A 20,955-nucleotide genomic window follows, 5' to 3' on the forward strand; every position below is an offset into this window, starting at 1 on the left:
TGGTGTCACCTGCATATCTCAGATTATTGACATTTTTTCTGGCAATCTTGATTTCAGCTTGAACTTCAGCCAGCGAGGTATTTCACATTATGTACTCTGTAAATAAGCAGGGTGACAATGTACAGCCTTGACATACTCCTTTCCCAATTTGGAACCAGTCCATTTGTTCCATGTCCAGTTCTGTTGCTTCTTGACTTGCATACACATTACTTAGGAGGCAGGTAAGGTCAGTTTTCATTCCAATCCCACAGAAAGGCAATGACAAAGAATGCTCAAATTACCACACAATTGCACTCATCTCACATGCTAGTAAAGTAATGCTCAAAATTCTCCAAGCCTGGCTTCAGCAATACATGAACCGTGAACTTCCAGATGTTCAAGTTGGTTTTCGAAAAGGCAGAGATCAAATTGCCAACATCCACTGGATCATTGAAAAAGCAAGAGAGTTTCAAAAAAACATATATTTCTGCTTATTGACTATGCTAAAGCCTTTGACTGCATGGATCACAATAAACTGTGGAAAATTCTTAAAGAGATGGGAATACCAGACCATCTGACCTGCCTCTTGAGAAACCTGTATGCAGGTCAGGAAGCAAGTTAGATCTGGACATGGAACAACAGGCTGGTTCCAAATTGGAAAAGGAGTACGTCAAGGCTGTATATTTTCACCCTGCTTATTTAACTTATATGCAGAGTACATCATGAGAAAAGCTAGGCTGGAAGAAGCACAAGCTGGAATCAAGATTGCTGGGAGAAATATCAGTAACTTCAGATATGCAGATGAAACCACCCTCATGGCAGAAAGAGAAGAACTAAAGAGCCTCTTGATGAAAGTGAAAGAGGAGAGTGAAAAAATTGGCTTAAAGCTCAACATTCAGAAAACTAAGATCATGGCATCCGGTCCCATCACCTCATGGCAAATAGACAGTGGATGCCTTTATTTTGGAGAGGGGGCTCCAAAATCACTGCAGATGGTGACTGCAGCCATGAAATTAAAAGACGCTTACTCCTTGGAAGGAAAGTTATGACCAATATGACAGCATATTAAAAAGCAGAGACATTACTTTGTCAACAAAGTTCCGTCTAGTCAAAGCTATGGTTTTTCCAGTAGTCATGTATGGATGTGAGAGTTGGACTATAAAGAAAGTTGAGCACCGAAGAACTGCTGCTTTTGCACTGTGGTGTTGGAGAAGACTCTTGAGCATCTCTTGGACTGCAAGGAGATCTAACCAGTCCATCTTAAAGGAGATCGGTCCTGGGTATTCATTGGAAGGACTGATATTGAAACTGAAACTCCAATACTTTGGCCACCTGATGTGAAGAGCTGACTCATTTGAAAAGACCCTGATGCTGGGAACGATTGAGGGCAGGAGAAGGGGATGACAGAGGATGAGATGGTTGGATGGCATCACCGACTCAATGGACATGAGTTTGGGTAAACGCCAGGAGGTGGAGATGGACACACGGAAGCCTGACATGCTGTGGTTTATAGGGTAGAAAAGAGTCGGACATGACTGAGCAACTGAACTGAACTGAAGGTGCTCTGATATTCCCATCTCTTTAAGAATTTTCCACAGGTTTTTTTTTTTTTTTTTTTTTTTTTGTGATCCAACAGTCAAAGGCTCGAGCATAGTCAATGAAGCAGATGTTTTTCTGGAATTCTCTTGCTTCTCTATGACCCAAAAGATGTTGACAATTTGATCTCTGGTTCCTCTGTCTTTTCTAAATCCAGCTTGAGTATCTGGAAGTTCTTGGTTCACATACTGCTGAAGCCTAGCTTGAAGGATTTTGAGCATTACCATGTTAGCATGTGAAATAAGTGCAACTGTGCTGTAGTTTGAATATTCTTTGACATTGCCCTTCTTTGGGAACTGAATGAAAACTAACCTTTTCCATTCCTGTGGCCACTGCTGAGTTTTCCAAATCTGCTGACACATTGAGTACAGCTCTTTCACAGCATCATCTGTTAAGATTTTAAATAACTTACCTGGGATCCTATCACCTCCACTTTGTTTGTAGTGATGCTTCCTAAGGCCCACTTGCCTTCCCACTCCAGGATGTCTGGCTCTAGGTGAGTGACCACACCATAGTGCTTTTCTGGGTCTTTCAGACCTCTTTTATATAGTTCTTCTGTGTATTCTTGCCTTCTCTGCTTCTGCTACATCCATACTGTTTCTCTCCTTATTTTGCCCCAAATAAAACTTAACTTGCCACTCTCAGGTTGTGCAGTTTTTAAAGTTGAGAGTGGCCAACAATGCCCATTTTCTAGAGGATGGCCCAGCAGAGTGAGCAGGAGCCCTCTGTCCACTGTCACTCACCCCACTAATAATAATTATTTTATCAGCTCAGATTTGCTCCTTCACAGTGAATTGTGGCAGGGTTGTCTCTCATTTTTTTTTTTTTTTAAACAAGTCTAGTAACTTTGGTGTATCTGTAAGGCTTTCCTCACCTCTTCCCTGACAACAGGCCTTTCAGTCGCAGTGTTATTGATTCTGACTCACCTTCCACCTAAGTGTTCACACACTTTGACCCAAGATGCTATCTACCATCTTTAGACATTTAAAAAACCAAGGTACAGTTCATTAAACTCTCAGGTTACTCAAGTCATGATTTTCTCACTCTCAACAGTCAAGAAGAAGAAACGCTGACTAAGCAGTTTGTCATTGGCCATCAACAAGCCAGAGATCATAATCCTATTTCACCTCCTCTCCCCATACCTTTGCCATTTGAACATTAGGTTTCATCCCACAATCTGCCCAACACTTGGGAAGCTACAGAGAAAAAAATGAGATGCTCACGGGGTGGGGGTAGCAAGGAGGGAGAATGGGGTGTTAGTCCTGGAGAGGGCACTACTGAAGTTGGCAAAGACCCCCTACGCCCCAGATGAATTCACGTCATCCTGACGTCTTTCTTTCCTTTAGACCCTTGGCTGTTGTAGCTGGTGAACACATTTGGGCTATACTGGAAGAAAATAATCCAGTCCACCAGTCCATGGAGTCAAGACTTGGGTGCAGTCTTAAACTTCTACCACTTACTGTGATCTTGAACACTTCATTTAATTTCCCTAAGCCTCAGTTTTTACATCTGTAAAATGCAAATCAGTATTTGCCTCCCAGAGTTCGATAACATATGGTTTCTCGGCATAAAGTATTTATTAAAGAAACCCTCTTTTAGCTGTCTTTATTTTTTGATATGTTAGGGTCTGCTCTGAGGCATCAGTCCCCAACATTTTTTGTCACTAGGGACCGGTTTACTAGAAGACAATTTTTCCCAGGACAGGGGGAGCTCGGCGGTTCAGGCGGCAACGCGAGAAATGGGAAGCGGCTCTGCTTCCACCACTAACCTTTCCTGGCCCCCAAGTTGCGAACTCCTGCTCTAAGATACCTCTGACCCGCCGCCCCAAAGCCCTAGCCCCCGGCGCTTGGCCAGTTCCCCGCAAAGGCAAGACCCGCCCTTCCAGCTCCTGAGCCGAAGCTTCTGCCACAGCCTTCCTGGAACACCTCGGCCTCCCGGTCTAAGCCACCCACCGCCGCCGCTTTCTTTCGTCTCCGCCCTCCCCACCCCCGCCGCTGCAGCTGTGGTAGCGTCACTTCCGTCGGAAGGGGCGGGCGCGACCGCGCAGTTGGCGCGAAAGTCGGTTCGCGGTTCGGGCAACTTCTGGGTCTGAGTTTGCTTTGGTTGCGGGCCCCGCCGGGTGCGGCGGTGTGCGCCGGGCTGGCGCCCGACCCCAGCCGCAGTCCCGCGCGCCGCGCGGCCCCCCACTCGCCGCCCGGAGACCCCCAGGCTCCACCGAGGTGAGTAAAGCTCAGAGTGAGCACCCAGCGGGGGTGGGAGGGGTCTTTGACGCCGCCTCTGGCCTTAGGGGCCCTGGATTCCGGACTTTGTAACCGGCCCCCGGACCGGTGGATGGGACACCAGAGAGCATGTGACTGGGGCTGGACTGATAATCGGACTTTTCCCTGGCAGCTGGGGAGCGGGAGCATCTGGCCTTTTAGGGCCCTGACTTGGATGGCTGGCTTTCATGTTTATATTCAAAGTTCGTTTACTGAGGGCTTAACCTATCTCGAAGGCCGCAGATGACCTCAGGGACCTATTCCTTCTGAGCATTCTCAAGCAAAATTGAATGACCATCGGCTTAGGAGACTTAGAGCTCCAGAGCAAAGGTCCTCGATGAATTCAGTTTAGCAACACTGATTTCGTATTTTGATTTACGAAGATTGGTTGTTGTCATCTTTTCCCTTGATTTTGTTCACATTCCACTGTTTATTACAAACCATAATGTACGAATTCTTGGGCAAGACCAGAATGTTTGTCTTTCGGCATTCTTACCTGCGCAGAAAAATAGGTGCTTTAAACATTTAACTTTATATATAATGTGTTTTGCTCTTGTTAATGGTTCCTTTATTTTGGCAGTTCAGAAATGTCCAAAAATGACAAAGAACCGTTTTTTGTGAAGTTTCTAAAGTCTTCAGGCAATTCTGAATGTTTTTTTAAAGCTCTTGAGGTAAGACTACTTGACAATGTCTTGCTGTTAATTCATTTTCTTGTTTCTAGTGTTTTTGACTTAGGCCTTTTACGTCTTAGTCATGGTTATTTTATTTTCATAATAGTTTTACTCTAGTCTACATTCGTAGATATCTCATTGTTAAAACACTTTTGATATTAGTATATCATGTATTTTGGGGAGCTTAAAATCTTTAATGACATTTATATTGAAAGTGATGGGCATACTATTCTTAGAAATTAAGTAGTTTTCTTTTGTCTACTAACCATAGACCTTTGTGTGTTGAAAAAACTTGAGGCAGTCCTATATTGGTTACACTTCATTTTTTGTTTTTGTTGTTGTTAATTGTTAAAAGTATGTTTTATTATATAGTTTTATGTGGGAGGATGTAGGGGTAGTGTCTCCCCCAGTAGCATCACCATGACCTGAGAAATTGGACCCCAACTCAGACTTATCAATTGGAATCTACTTTTTAACAAGATCTTATGTGTGTTTAAGAAACACTTGTAACAGGTTTGTCTTTAAAGTTCATTCATTCAGCAAATCTGATAAGCACTGTTCAAATATTTGGGATACACAGTGATGAGATGATGAGAGCAGGCAAAGATCCATACTTTCTCAGTTTACATTCTATTCTAGCTAGAGGAAATAAACTAGTCAGATATATAAATGTGTAAACTATAGTATGTTAAAGGTGCAAAGTGCTATGGGAGGAGAAATGTGAAACAAGTTAAAGCATTCCAGAAGATGTTAAGGAAGAAGGGAAGTTTACAATTTATTTTAAATATAGTGTGATATTCTCTGTGGAGAAGTTGATACTTGCAGACACTTGAAGGAGGTGAGATAAATAGCCATGTGAATATGTGGGGAAGGTTTCAGTTTCAGGCAGAGGAAATAATCATCCACAGGCCCTGGAAAGGTGCTTGTAGTGTCTGTCCTGCTTTATTGTGGCTGTAGTGTAGTGTGAACAGGAGATGTGGGATGAATGTTAAGGTTTGCTTCAGAGAGTAAGAATAAAGAGGTCATGAGGTCCTTCTGGTCTCTTTTAAGGACTTTGGCTTTTTCTTCCCATAAGATGGAGAGCCACTAGGGGAGTTTATTCAGGAGAGTATTATGATCTGACTTACTCGTTTTAAAAGAATCACCCTAAGTATTTAATGAAAGGACTTCAAAATTTGTTAAGAAAATATTTGAGTGCTTATTGGGAGCCAGGATATGTTGCTAAACAAGATCATGAAACTTTCATTCTTACAAGGGAGAGAGACAAAAACAGTGTGTATGTATGTATACATAATATACATATATATTATATATGCTAATATACATATTACTACATCTATGTTATTTTTCTTCATAAAATGGGGAAAGAATATTTTAGAGACATGTGACCAGGAAAAGCATCTCTGAGGAAGTGACATGTGAGCAGATGTGGTTGAAGTGAGATAAGTCAGGTGAAGTCCTGGGGGAAGAATATTCCAGGTAGTGGGAGGAAAAAGCAAAACCTCTAAATGAGGTCATGCTTAGCTTGTTCTAGGCCTGGAAAGAAAGCAGGAGTGGCTAGAGAAGAGTGAGTCAAAGGGATTAGAGGAAGAAGTAACAATATTATAAAGTAATTAGCCTCCAACTAATAAAAATAAATGAAAAAAAAAAAAAGTAAGCACAGGGGACAGAAACAGGCAAGGGCCAGACTCTGGTCTTGTAGGTGATTGTAAGAAATGAGGATTTTATTCTGAGTGTGGTGGGAAGCTGCTGGAGGTTTTGAGCAGAGTGACATGACCTGATTTGTATTGTTGAAAAGATTTCGTAGCTCCTGTGTGGAGAATAGATATAGGGCAAAGGATGAGAAGGAACCCCTTTGGAGACTCCTGCATAGGCCAAGTGAGAGATGATGGTTCCTTTTGAAAGGAAGAAGGCTGGATTTGAGATAGATTTTGAAGATAGAGTTAATAGGACATAAATACAGGTAAATAATTTCATATGCATTATTTTTTTCTTTCAGTCAATAAAAGAGTTCCAATCAGAAGAATATCTTCAGATTATTACAGAAGAAGAGGCATTGAAAATAAAGGAGAATGATAGATCACTGTATATCTGTGACCCCTTTAGTGGTGATGCCTTTGATCATCTCAAAAAGGTTTGCTAATTTTTAGTGTGTTCTTTCAGGTAGTGTTTTTGGTTTGTTTTTGCTGCCGTGGACGTAAGTTCTTTACTGGTCATGATGTTTTGTGGATTATGACTTGAGAGGAATCTTTTGGTTTTGAAAGACCAGAATGGTATTTTTAAAGGGTAATTATGTTCCGGTAGGCTTTGGTTGGGCTTCCCTGGTGGCTCAGACAGTAAAGAATCCACCTGCAATTGAGGAGATCTGGGTTTGATCCCTAGGTTGGGAAGATCCCCTGCAGGAGGGCATGGCAACCCACTCCAGTATTCTTGCCTGGAGAATCCCCATGGACAGAGGAGCCTGGCAGGCTACAGTCCGTGGAGTCACAAAGAGTCAGACATGACTGAACGACTAAGCACAGCACAGAACAGACTTTGCTTAATATGTGATTTTTATATTTCAGGGAATTTAACCTCACTTAGTATAATTTAACCCTATAGTAGTGAAGTATTTTATTGATGAAGTTCTAATGTACTTAAACTCAGTTTGATTGTAGAGTAAGAAAAGACTTCCTTGTTTACTTACTGTCTTTACTGTGTGCTCTTGAATTTTAGTACCTGTGCTTTATGTAGGGTTTGAAAAATTATATGCTAAAAGGAAGCATTTTGGGGATGACCATTGCTAATATACCATTGAGCCATCTTATTTCTTTTTGTTGATTCTAGAGTCTACTGACTCATTACTTTTTTGGTGTCTGGACAAGAGAGAAGCATTGAAATAAAAGTAAACTGGCTATAATTCCATCCAAATTACAAAGAAGTGACTCTTGTGTGAAGGAGAAGAAAACATAGAAGAGTAGCTAGATGCAGTACTATACAGTATATGAAAGGTCTGTGCCCATGTTTGCCAAAAGCATTATTGGTCTTACCCTCCTTTTGGAAATAACACCGCTTGTGAGATAGAATCAATAGCATTGAATACTCAGTTTTCTTATGACTGACCAAAAAGATAGAAATGAACATTTACCCTGTAGACATTTGCATCAGTATGCTTTGGTAACTTAGGCAACTGTAGGCTTTTTAGTCTGGCCTGGATGTGCTGATGTTGAGCGAGATTGTTACTTTTCTCAGTTAGCAGTGAAAGTGATACCTTAGGAGAAGTTTCTGTGGGCCTTTCTTGGAAAAACGTTGAGTTGTGAACAGTGTTTAAAAAAGACAAATGTAGAAACTACCTAGAATTATGCTTTTTTGTAGCATAATAGGCATTTTAGAGGGAAATTATTTGGGTTCTTACACTTAACTGCCTCACTGGCTGGGTGCTTCTTTTGAGAAGTAAAGGTAGATGTTTCCTACTTATTATGGCATAAGGCTGTTACTTGTATCCCCTCTTGCTAAGATTGTGTTTGTTTCAGAGATTGAAATTTTAATGGCAATTTTGAGTGAGTGTAACTTTTGGAGCTGATTTCTTTTGATAGCCTGCATTGTTTGATTTGCTTGTGTGTTAATGTGTGGTATGTCTGAGAAATTATATAACATGTGTTTGTTTTTTTAACAATTTGGTGGGTTTTCTGCAGTGATCAACTTCTCTAAAGAATTGGTAAATACAGTATTACAAACTATAATTTTCTAAAACTGGAAGTCTTTTCCAACTTAATAAACTTTCCTTGATTTTGTAGCTTGGTTGCAGAATTGTTGGTCCTCAAGTAGTCATATTTTGTATGCACCACCAGCGATGTGTCCCAAGAGCTGAACATCCAGTTTATAACATGGTTATGTCTGATGTAATCGTGTCTTGTACAAGCCTGGAAAAAGACAAAAGGGTAAGTATTGCCATGTTGAGTGAAATATCATGGTCAATATATATTTGCACACTTAATTTTTCACTGTGTAGGGGATTTTTTTTTTTTGAAAGACCTTGCATTTGGTGTTTATGACATGTAACAGAGTCTAGATGACATTGTATATGTTTTTTTTTTTTTTTAATTGGAGGCTCATTACTTTACAATATTGTAGTAGTATTTGCCATACATTGACCTGAGTCAGCCATGGGTGTACGTGCGTTTCCCATCCTGAAACCCCCTCCACCTCCCTCCCCATCCCATCCCTCAAACTCGTCCCAGTGCACCAGCCCTGAGCACCCTGTCTTGTGCCTCAAACCTGGGCTGGCAATCTGTTTCACGTATGGTAATATACTGTTTCAATGCTATTCTCTCAAATCATCCCACCCTCGCCTTCTCCCACAGAGTCCAAAAGTCTGTTCTTTACATTTGTGTCTCTTTTGTTGTCTTGCATATAGGGTCATCATTACCATCTTTCTAAATTCCATATATATGCATTAATATACTATATTGGTGTTTTTCTTTCTGACTTACTTCACTCTGTATAATAGGCTCCAGTTTCATCCACCTCATTAGAACTGATTCAAATGCATTCTTTTTAACGGCTCAGTAATATTCCATGGTGTATATGTACCACAGCTTTCTTATCCATTCATCTGCTGATGGACATCTAGGTTGCTTCCATGTCCTGGCTATTATAAACAGTGCTGCGATGAACATTGGGGTACTCGTGTCTCTTTCATTTCTGGTTACCTCAGTGTGTATGCTCAACAGTGGGATTGCTGGGTCGTATGGCAGTTCTATTTCCAGTTTTTTAAGGAATCTCCACACTGTTCTCGATAGTGGCTGTACTAATTTGCATTCCCACCAACAGTATAAGAGAGTCCCCTTTTCTCCACACCCTCTCCAGCATTTATTATTTGTAGACTTTTGGATAGCAGGCATTCTGACCTTCCTGAGATGGTACCTCATTATGGTTTTGATTTGCATTTCTCTGATAATGAGTGATACTGAACATCTTTTCATGTGTTTGTTAGCCATCTGTATGTCTTCTTTGGAGAAATGTCTGTTTAGTTCTTTGGCCCATTTTTTTATTGTGTCGTTTCTTTTTCTGGAATTGAGCTGCATGAGCTGCTTGTGTATTTTTGAGATTTAATTCTTTGTCAGTTGCTTTGTTTGCTACTCTCCCATTCTGAAGGCTGTCTTTTCACCTTGCTTGTAGTTTCCTTTGTTGTGTAAAAGCTTTTAAGTTTAATTAGGTCCCATTTGTTTATTTTTGCTTTTATTTCCATTACTCTGGGAGGTGGATCATAGAGGATCCTGCTGTGATTTATGTCAGAGTGTTTTGCCTATGTTTTCCTCTAGGAGTTTTATAGTTTCTGGTCTTACATTTAGATCTTTAGTCCATTTTGAGTTTATTTTTGTGTATGGTGTTAGAAACTGTTCTAGTTTCATTCCTTTACATGTAATTGACCAGTTTTCCCATACGTATACAATGGAGACTATCTTTTCTCCATTGTAGTGAGTGATTTTATCTCTGGACTTTCTATTTTGTTCCATTGATCTATATTTCTGTCTTTGTGCCAGTACCATACTGTCTTGATGACGGTAGCTTTGTAGTATAGTCTGAAGTCAGGCAAGTTAATTCCTCCAGTTCTATTCTTCTTTCTCAAGATTGCTTTGGCTATTCGAGATTTTTTTGTATTTCCATACAAATTTTGAAATTATTTGTTCTAGTTCTTTGAAAAATACTGTTGGTAGCTTGATAGCAATTACATTGAATCTATAGATTGCTTTGGGTAATACACTCATTTTCACTATTATTGATTCTTCTAATCCATGAACATGGTATACTTCTCCATCTATTTGTGTCATCTTTGATTTCTTTCATCCGTGTTTTATAGTTTTCTATATATAGGTCTTTTGTTTCTTTAGGTAGATTTATTCCTAAGTATTTTATTCTTTTGTTGCAATGCTGAATGGAGTTGTTTCCTTAATTTCTGTTTTCTCATTGTTAGTGTATAGGAATGCAAGGGATTTCAGTGTGTTAATTTTACATCCTGCAACTTTACTGTATTCATTGATTAGCTCTAGTAATTTTCTGGTGGGGGATCATGTCATCTTCAAACAGTGAGAGTTTTACTTCTTTTTCCAATCTGGATTCCTTTTATTCCTTTTTCTTCTCTGATTGCTATGGCTAAAACTTCCAAAACTGTTGAACAGTAGTGGTGAGAGTGGACACCCTTGTCTTGTTCCTGACTTTAAGGGAAATGCTGTCAATTTTTCACCATTGAGGGTAATGTTTGCTGTGGGTTTATCATATATGGCTTTTATTATGTTGAGATATGTTCCTTCTGTGCTTGCTTTCTGCAGGGTTTTTATCATAAATGGATGTTGAATTTTGTCAAAGGCTTTCTCTTCAAAATTGAATGCAGTGGACTCTTTTATTGCAAACTGACTACTTAAAGTTTTTTGTTTTGATTTAAAAAGGAAACTCACTTTTTTCTCTGTATAATCAATGAGTTTGTCTGTGAGTCAGTTTTTTCCACTATAGTTAATCTTTTAAAAAAGGATTCTGAGGTTTTACATTTATTTTTTATATATTCTATATGTAATTTGTGTATTTTTAAGTATGTGCATCAGTTCAGTTCAGTCACTCAGTTGTGTCCAACTCTTTGTGACCCCATGGACTGCAGCACACCAGGCCTCCCTGTCCATCACCAACTCCTGGTGTTTACCCAAAACTCATGTCTGTTGAATCGGTGATGCCATCCAACCATTTCATCCTCTGTCATCTCCTTCTCCTTCTGCCCTCAATCTTTCCCAACATCAGGGTCTTTTCAAATGAGTCAGCTCTTCGCATCAGGTGGCCAGCATATTGGAGTTACAGCTTCAACATCAGTCTTTCATAGTATATTAAAATATATAGTGTTCACTGTAGAAGCAAGATAATTAAATTCATGGAGTTGCGAAAGATAAACATAGGAAAATAATGTGCATAAAGGTAATTCTAAAATTTATACTTTATATTTATCTTCTAAAAAGTAACTTCATGAATATTTAACTTGTAGTGATGAGAAATATTTGTGTGTTCAAGCTAACAACAACAAACAGTGTTTATGGGACAGTGTATTTAAAAATGGAAGAAATATTGTTTGTTTCTGTATTAATAATTTTCTTTTGGGGCTACAGGAAGAAGTTCATAAATATGTACAAATGATGGGTGGACGCGTATACAGAGACCTTAACATATCAGTAACTCACCTTATTGCAGGAGAAGTTGGTAGTAAAAAATACTTAGTTGCTGCAAACCTAAAGAAACCTATTTTGCTTCCTTCTTGGATAAAAACACTTTGGGAGAAGTCACAGGAGAAGTAAGAGATATTTTAGATATTTTCTAGATTTGAATAAATGTTATCATTTTGGCATATTATGGGTTTTCATAGGGGAGTTTTTATGGTATCCCCTACGGATTTGTTATTTTGGGACAAAAATTGGATCATTACTCTTTTCTCCAATGAAAACAAAAGATGATCTATAAGTTCTTATTATCAAGGTATAAGTTGTTAGGTAGACTGGGCTATGGACTTAGCATTAGCTACAAGATAAGAAATTCTTTGATAATAAAATTGTTTTCAGCAGTGAACAATGATAAAATAGTTGAGAGAATATGTGTGGCAACTGTATCTTTATGTTGCGTTAGCCTTCAATACCATGCCCTCATGTTAGGATGGAGAATAAATTTTAGCCACTTTGGTATTTGTATTTCCTCCCAAAAGGGACATATTTAAGGTTGAATGTAAACATATATAAGCCATTAACTGAGATGTAATTATTCAGTAAATGTTAATTGAACCCATTTTATGTACCTGTCCTGAGCTAGGCATTAGATATAACTGGAGAGCAAAACAAGACAGCATCCCTGGCCTCATAGAGCTTAGAGCCTATTTCAAAAGATAGAATTGAGTTTCCCTTAGAGTTAGATTAACAACCAATAAGTATTTAGTTACCACTGTTTAAATTAAGTAGACATTTTCCAGTCTTCCTTTCAGCACCATCCAGCATATTTTAAATGTGTCTCTATGTTGACATCCCCATTCCTAGCCTGTCTGATCAGCATATCTGCCTACCAGGGCAGCAGAATGATGGTATTTTTGTTGGCAGTATGCTGAAAATCTTTGCTTATTATTTGTATAGTATAGCGAAAGGATTAAAAGTCTGTTTTTCTAGTAGGCAACCAAAGACCCTTTGAGTTTTTAGTTAGAAATTTAGATTTATAAGTTTGGAAAATGCACTTCTTTGACCAGCATGGATTTATAATTACTGAAATATATATATATTTTCCCTTAAAACAGTTTTATTTTAAACTCTGAAACATTAATTTTCTTAGAGACATGGTTTGAGCTAGATGAGCAGTTAATATAATTCTAAGTGTGCTTGTCAGTTTCCCTTAATATTGATTAAATTCCTAAAAAAATGAGGAAAGCATTAGTGTTATTTCTGTTGTTTGTCATTCTTCAGATAAAATTTAAACTGTCTGGTATTTTGATATCTTAATTTATGGGGTTTTTTTTTTTTTTTTTTTGGTTCATTTTCCCCAGGAAAATAGCTAGATATACTGATATAAACATGGAAGACTTCAAGTGTCCTATTTTTCTTGGTTGCATAATCTGTGTGACTGGCTTGTGTACCTTAGACAGGAAATCGGTTCAGCAGCTCACATTAAAGCATGGAGGACAGTACATGGGACAATTGAAAATGAATGAGTGTACACATCTCATTGTGCAAGAACCGAAAGGTAAAACTGTTTCACAAATAGATGAATGCAATGTTTTCTAGTATTCAGCATTTTGAGATCATTCTAGAATACCTTTTACTTCTGATAGTTCATAAACATGCACATTTCTTTTTTCTTGCAAAGATAGTTTTGTTTATAATCTAGAAAAATTACAGACTGGTCCAGATCATTGAATAAATATTAAAAAATAAGAATTTCCAGGGGTGTTTTATCTAAACTTATTACCTGGTCTTTTGGGTTTTTTTCTTTTTTTTTTTTTAAGTCCCCACACAGCCACCCAATACTCGAAAGATGAAAGATTTAGATGAGTTTAACACGAAAGCTGATGTTTTTTTATCTAACGGTAATTTTAATAAAATAATTTTATTTATTTATTTTTGGCTCTACTGGTTCTTTGTTGATGCTTTTCTCGAGTTGCAGCAAGTAAGGGCTGCTTTCTAGTTGGAGTGGCTTCTCTAGTTAACTGGCATGGGGTCCAGTGTATGTGGGCTTTAGTAATTGCAGTTCCCGGGCTCTAGAGCACAGGCTTAATAGTTATGGTTCACAGGTTTAGTTGCTTCACAGTATGTGGGATCTTCCTGGGCTAGGGATTGAACCTGTGTCTCCTGCATTGGCAGGTAGATTTTCACCACGAGCCATCTGGGAAGCCCTCTAATAGTGAGTTTTAAAGGCTTGGCTTCATTTTTAATTGAATGAGTTAACCTTACTGAGTAAACTGCAAGTTTTAACTTGAAGATACACCTTGAAGAACATGGAACTACTAAAAGAAAAATATATTAAGGGAAAAGCGTTCCTTAAAATTGCAATTAATTTTGGCATTCTATAACCATTATAACTATTCTGGAGAATATTTTTACCAGTTGTCTTAAAATATATAAAAGTTGATGAGAACAGAATTTTATTAACATTTTTACTGTCTCTTTTTACCTACACATAGACATCAGAGTTGTTTTTTTCTTCCTAGGTGTGATTGTGAACAACTTTAATTGAAAAAAAAAAATTGTTTTTATGTTTTATATTAGAAATATGTATTTTGAAACTACTTTCCAAAATGTTTTATTGTATCATGTCACCTTTGTTTCCATCTAAGCTTATTCATCCTCATATATCTCTATAAATTATAAATATAGTTATCCCTTAACCCTTATTCCTTATAGTATGAAACTGAGGGTCAGAGTCTCCTGAGCAGTAAATGCTCTAGATAGAACGGCTTCTTCAGAGTGTCAGAGCAATTTAAATACTTGTATTAAGTAGGAGTTAAAGTATATATACACATAAATATATCTGTGTATATATACACAGTAATTAGTTTAAAATGAAAAGCATAAAACCACTTAATTCTGTGAGTTATCCACATGTTACAGATTAAGAAACTGGTTTAAAGAATTTAAGTGATCGAAGCTATACTCAGAAATATTATTTCATTTACCCCACTAATGCCTTATGTCTGCAGTTTTGCAAAACATAAACCCCTCACATAGCATGTGTATTTACACAACACACAGAAAATATAATTGGATAGTAACCTAATATATTGCCTTTTAATACACTGTATAGCATACTGTTTAAAAGTAAGAGTAATTGCTGGTAATTTTCATTTTGTTTCAGGTGAATTTTTTTCACAAGCTTTCATATAAATATTTCTGCAAAGATAGATTTTAATGGCTTGCATTTCTCTTTTTTATTTGACATAATAGGTCAAAAATATGAATGTGCCAAAAGATGGAATGTACACTGTGTGACCACACAATGGTTTTTTGACAGTGTTGAGAAAGGTTTTTGTCAGGATGAATCCATGTACAAGACAGAGCCTAGATCAGAAACAAAGAGTATGCCTGATACTTCAACTCCTACTGGCCAGATCAACACAATTGATAGTAAGTCTCTTTGGGATTAAACAGTCATTTTTAAGACAGTTTTCTGTGTGAGAATTGATTTATTAATAGGATCAATGAGATACAGTAGGGAATTCTTATCTTTTCTTGCTTTGTTTCCAGGTATAATTGTATAATAAAATAACCAAATTATATTTTAAAAGTCCAGAACTTCTGCTATTTCTTTTTCTAATGAATACCTACTTTTTTTCATATCCTTATGTAATGCACAAGATGGTTAAAGAAATTAAGAATATTAATAAAGACTTAAAAATAATAGAATTAAGTTTTTAAAACTTGACTGGCATGTGGATATTAGTCCCATTTCTTTATTAATTTGCCACAGTTGTTATAGATCATCTATATTCATATAAAATTTAAAAACCATTTCTGTTTTGGAAGTACCATATATACTTCTTGTTGGAAATATAACAAATGTTACCAATTTTTTTTAAAATATAACCTTCCTGGACCTTGAAGTCAGCAACTTCAGCTTTTTATTGGAAGCCAGTCACTATTAAGAGAATATATTAAGTATATTTTCATTAAAATGAACTTTAATTAGATTCATTTTCCGTTTTCATACTTGACCGCCAAGATTTCATTAAAACCATTTGAATTTTATTTTAGAAATTGTTCATGGCTCTTTTGGTATAAGAAAAGTTTATCTATAGGAAAATATGTGATCAGTTATTTTATTTCCATAAATTTATGCATCTTTGTTTTTAATATGTAGGTCGTACTCTTTCAGATGTCAGCCATATTTCCAACATCAATGCAAGCTGCATAAATGAATCGATATGTAATTCAGTTAGTAGCAAACTGGAACCTACAATTGAAAATCTGGAAAATTTGGATATCAGTGCATTTCAGGCACCTGAAGATTTATTAGATGGTTGTCGGGTATGTCTTTATTATGCAAAGCACTAAGTGATAATACGTGTTGGTACTTGTAGCTTCACTCTGAAGACCCTTCAGAGTTGGGCTTGCTCCTTACCTACAGAAGCCCACCACTCAAGCTAAGCAGATGCACTCATTAGGCCATGTTTGTCTTTTAGCTGTTAGGGTCTCTTTGCGTGGGGTGTACCTTCATATGTTATCCATTAAAGTTCATATCATTTTTCAGATCTTTGAACCCTCCTAACTACCTTAATCTTCCCATGTACTGTGGGGTTTTTTTGACTGCATTGGGTCTTCATTGGTGTGCTCAGGCGTTCTCTGAATGCTTCGAGCAGGGGCTGTGCTTCATTGTAGCACAGCCTCTGTAGCACACGGGCTCAGTGTTTGGGGTAAATGGAGTTGCTCACTCTGTGGCATGTGGACCTTTCTAGACCAGGGATCAAATCCCTGTCCTCTGCATTAGCAGTATGGATTCTTAACCACTGGACCCCCAGGGAAGTCCCATCTACTGTATTTGAGATCATTTAGTTTCTGAACCACTTAATGTATTTTTATTTATAACTGTCATGTATTGTTTATAATAAGTGAGACACTGTGCTAATTATTTCATATACATGTTAGTAGGTCATATATAATCCCATTTAATTCCCACAAATAACTCTAAAATGGATATTGTTGAGGATGAAACTCAGAGGATTAAAGTTCTTGTCCAGAATCTCACAGACAGTAAGTAACTAGCCATCTATTTCAAGCCTGTATTTCTAAAGATTAGGTATACCACTTTATCTAATATCTCTTGGGCTATTTAATTTTTTAGTGTCTGAGTAACTGACTAATAAGTGCCTTGATGGGAACATCATATATATCTTTTAGAACTAAATACTTAGTATATTTCTTGCTTGTAGAATGAATAGGCTATGCACTGATGTGCAGAGTAGCAAAGACTTAACTTTCTTATTTTATTCTTCAGAAAATTGGGCACATTACTTTCCTTTCTATACTTTTAAAACTTAACAGTTTATTAACGGAATAGGAGGTGTCATGCAATCTTTTATCTACACTCTAGTAATTCTGGTTGTGACTTAATTATTCTTATAGGAAATGTATGATTACTCATTTTTGTTAAAATGTAATCTAGTGATGGAGGTTATTTAGTTTGGAATATAAATGCAGTTTGGAATAGATTAAGACATTTTTTAAAGATCCATTTTATAAAATAGAGATGAAGAAAATAAAATATAGTAATATTGATTGAATTGGTTTCAGTTCAGTTCAGTCGCTCAGTCACGTTAGACTCTCTGCATCCCCATGGACCGCAAAATGCCAGGCCTCCCTGTCCATCGCCAACTCCTGGAGTTTACCCAAACTCGTGTCCATTGAGTCAGTGATGCCATCCAACCATCTCATCCTCTATCATCCCCTTCTCATCCTGCCTTCAATCTTTCCCAGCATCAGGGTCTTTTCTAGGGAGTCAGCTCTTCGCATCAGGTGGCCGAAGTACTGGAGTTTCAGTTTCAACATCAGTCCTTCCAGTAAACACTCAGGACTGATCTCTTTAGGATGGACTGGTTGGATCTCCTTGAAGTCCAAAGGACTCTCAAGAGTCTTCTCCAACACCACATTTCAAAAGCATCAATTCTTCAGCACTCAGCTTTATACTCCAACTCTCAACGTCCATACATGACTACTGGAAAAACCATAGCCTTGACTAGACAGACCTTTGTTGACAAAGTAATGTCCATTTTTTAATATGCTGTCTAGGTTGGTCATAACTTTCTTTCCAAGGAGCAAGCATCTTTTAATTTCATGGCTACAGTCACCATCTGCAGTGATTTTGGAGCCCCAAAAAATAAAGTCTGACACTGTTTCCCCATCTGTTTGCTATGAAGTGGTGGAACCGGATACCATGATCTTAGTTTTCTGAATGTTGAGCTTTAAGCCAACTTTTTCACTCTCCTCTTTCACTTTCATCAAGAGGCTCTTTAGTTCTTCTCTTTCTGCCATGAGGGTGGTATCATCTGCATATCTGACGTTATTGATATTTCTCCTGGCAATCTTGATTCCAGCTTGTGCTTCATACAGCCCAATGTGAAAGTGCTGCAGTTGATATGTACTCTGTCATGATGTACTCTGCGTATAAGTTAAATAAGCAAAATACAGCCTTGATGTACTCCCTTTTCCTGTGTGGAAGCAGTCTGTTTTTCCATGTCCAGTTCTAGCTTGCTTCCTGACCTGCATACAGGTTTCTCAAGAGGCAGGTCAGGTGGTCTGGTATTCCCATCTCTTTTAGAATTTTCCACAGTTTATTGTGATCCACACAGTCAAAGGCTTTGGCATAGTCAATAAAACAGAAATAGATGTTTTTCTGGAACTCTCTTGCTTTTTCGATGATTGAGTATGTGTTGGCAATTTGATCTCTGGTTCTGCCTTTTCTAAAACCAGCTTGAACATCTGGAAGTTCACGGTTCACGTATTGTTGAAGCCTGGCTTGGAGAATTTTGAGCGTTACTTTGCTAGCGTGTGAGATGAGTGCAATTGTGTGGTAGTTTGAGCATTCTTTGGGATTGCCTTTCTTAGGGATTGGAATGAAAACTGACCTTTTCCAGTCCTGTGTCCACTGCTGAGTTTTCCAAATTTGCTGGCATATTGACTGCAGCACTTTCACAGCATCGTCTTTCAGGATTTGAAATAGCTCAACTGGAGTTCCATCACCTCCACTTGCTTTGTTCATAGTGATGCTTTCTAAGGCCCATTTGACTTCACATTCCAGGATGTTTGGCTCTAGGTGGGTGATCACACCATCGTGATTATCTGGGTTGTGAAGATCTTTTTTGTACTGTTCTTCTGTGTATTCTTGCTACCTCTTAATATCTTCTGCTTCTGTTAGGTCTTCTGCTTCTTCTTTCTGTCCTTTATCAAACCCATAACCCATGTCCTTTATCTTTGCATGAAATGTCCCCTTGGTATCTCTGATTTTCTTGAAGAGATCTCTAGTATTTCCCATTCTGTTGTTTTCCTCTGTTTCTTTGCACTGATCACTGAGGAAGGCTTTCTTCTCTCTCCTTGCTCTATTTTGGAACTCTGCATTCAGATGGGTATATCTTTCCTTTTCTCCTTTGCTTTTCACTTCTTTTCTTTTCTCAGCTATTTGTAAGGCCTCCTCAGACAGTCATTTTGCTGTTTTGCATTTCTTTTTCTTGAGGATGGTCTTGATCCCTGTCTCCTGTACAATGTCACGAACCTCCGTCCATAGTTCATCAGACACTCTATCAGATCTAGTTCCTTAAATATATTTTTCACTTCCACTGTATAATCAGAAGGGATTTGAGTTAGGTCATACCTGAATGGTCTACTGGTTTTCCCTACTTTCTTCAATTTTAGTCTGAATTTGGCAATAAGGAGTTCATGATCTGAGCCACAGTCAGCTCCTGGTCTTGTTTTTGCTGACTGTATAGAGCTTCTCCATCTTTGGCTGCAAAGAATATAATCAGTCTGAATTTCAGTGTTGACCATCTGCTGATGTCCATGTGTAGAGTCTTCTCTTGTGTTGTTGGAAGAGGGTTTTTACTATGACCAGTGCGTTAACTTAGCAAAACTCTAATAGCCTTTGCCCTCCTTCATTCTGTACTCCAAGACCAAATTTGCCTGTTATTCCAGGTGTTTCTTGACTTCCTACTTTTGCATTCCAGTCCCCTATAATGAAAAGGACATTGTTTTGGGGTGTTAGTTCTAGAAGGTCTTGTAGGTCTTCATAGAACTGTTCAACTTCAGGTTCTTCAGCATTACTGGTCGGGGCATAGACTTGGATTATCATGATATTGAATGGTTTACCTTGGAAATGAACAGAGATCTCTCTGTCGTTTTTGAGATTGCATCCAAGTACTGCACTTCAGACACTTTTGTTGAATATAATGGCTATGCCATTTCTTCTAAGGGAATCTTGCCCACAGTAGTAGATAAAATAGTCATCTGAGTTAAATTCACCCATTCCAGTCCATTTTAGTTCGCTGATTCCTAAAATGTCGACATTTACTCTTGCCGTCTCCTGTTTGACCACTTCCAGTTTGCCTTGATTCATTGACCTGACATTCCAGGTTCCTATGCAATATTGTTGTTTATAGCATCAGACCTTGTTTTTGTCACCAGTCACATCCACAACTGGGTGTTGTTTTTGCTTTGGCTCCCTCTCTTCATTCTTTCTGGAGTTATTTCTCCACTGATCTCCAGTAGCATTTTGGACACCTACTGACTTGAGGAGTTCATCTTTCAGTGTCCTTTTTGCCTTTTCATACTGTTCATCCAGTTCTCAAGGCAAGAATACTGAAGTAGTTTGTCATTCCCTTCTCCACTGGACCACATTTTGTCAGAAATTGGTTTACATACATACATACATACATATATATATATATATATATATAAAACCCTGTCTTTTCCACAAAAAACATAGGCGGTGGTGGTTGTTCAGTCAGTAAGTTGTCTGACTCTGTGACCTCATGGACTGCAGCACACCAGGTTGCCTTGTTCTTCATTATCTCCTGGAGTTTGCTCGGATCCATGTCCATTAAGTCAGTGATGCTGTCCAACCAGCTCGTCCTCTGCTGCCCCTTTTCCTTCTCTTCAGTCTTTCCCAGAATCAGGGTCTTTTCCAGTGATTCAGTTCTTCACATCAGGTGGCCAAAGTATTGGAGCTTCAGCAACAGTCCTTCTGATGAATATTCAGAGTTGATTTCCCTTAGGATTGACTGATTTGATCTCCTTGCAGTCCATGGGACTCTCAAGAGTCTTCTCCAGCACCACAATTTGAAATTATCAGTTCTTTGGTGCTAAAGTTTCTTTATGGTCCAACTCTCATATCCATACATGACTGCTGGAAAATTTCGTGGCTTCAGTCACTCTCAACAGTGATTTTGGAGCCCAAGAAAATAAAATTTTCACTGTTTC

General features: G+C 38.1%; 1 protein-coding gene across 5 annotated transcripts in view; it reads left to right on the plus strand.

The window, feature by feature from the left end:
• The first annotated feature begins 3,639 nt into the window (after positions 1-3,639).
• The window catches only part of TOPBP1 (DNA topoisomerase II binding protein 1), a 76,419-nt gene continuing 59,103 nt past the window's right edge, over positions 3,640-20,955 (plus strand). The window contains exons 1-8 of one of the 5 annotated variants that reach the window (XR_011487364.1): positions 3,640-3,794; positions 4,414-4,504; positions 6,504-6,638; positions 8,281-8,424; positions 11,635-11,816; positions 13,044-13,240; positions 14,938-15,117; positions 15,851-16,017. Coding sequence is in view for 4 of the 5 variants with exons in the window: in XM_020895865.2 (XP_020751524.2) it covers positions 4,421-4,504; positions 6,504-6,638; positions 8,281-8,424; positions 11,635-11,816; positions 13,044-13,240; positions 14,938-15,117; positions 15,851-16,017 (1,089 nt within the window). In the remaining variant the exon portion in view is untranslated. Of the gene's footprint in view, positions 3,795-4,413; positions 4,505-6,503; positions 6,639-7,330; positions 7,495-8,280; positions 8,425-11,634; positions 11,817-13,043; positions 13,241-14,937; positions 15,118-15,850; positions 16,018-20,955 lie in introns of those variants that run through there. The other 4 variants (XM_020895867.2, XM_020895865.2, XM_070466729.1 and 1 more) reach the window with 4 other exon arrangements.

Source organism: Odocoileus virginianus, chromosome 4 (assembly GCF_023699985.2).
Source record: "Odocoileus virginianus isolate 20LAN1187 ecotype Illinois chromosome 4, Ovbor_1.2, whole genome shotgun sequence".
Classification (NCBI taxonomy): Eukaryota; Metazoa; Chordata; class Mammalia; order Artiodactyla; family Cervidae; genus Odocoileus; species Odocoileus virginianus.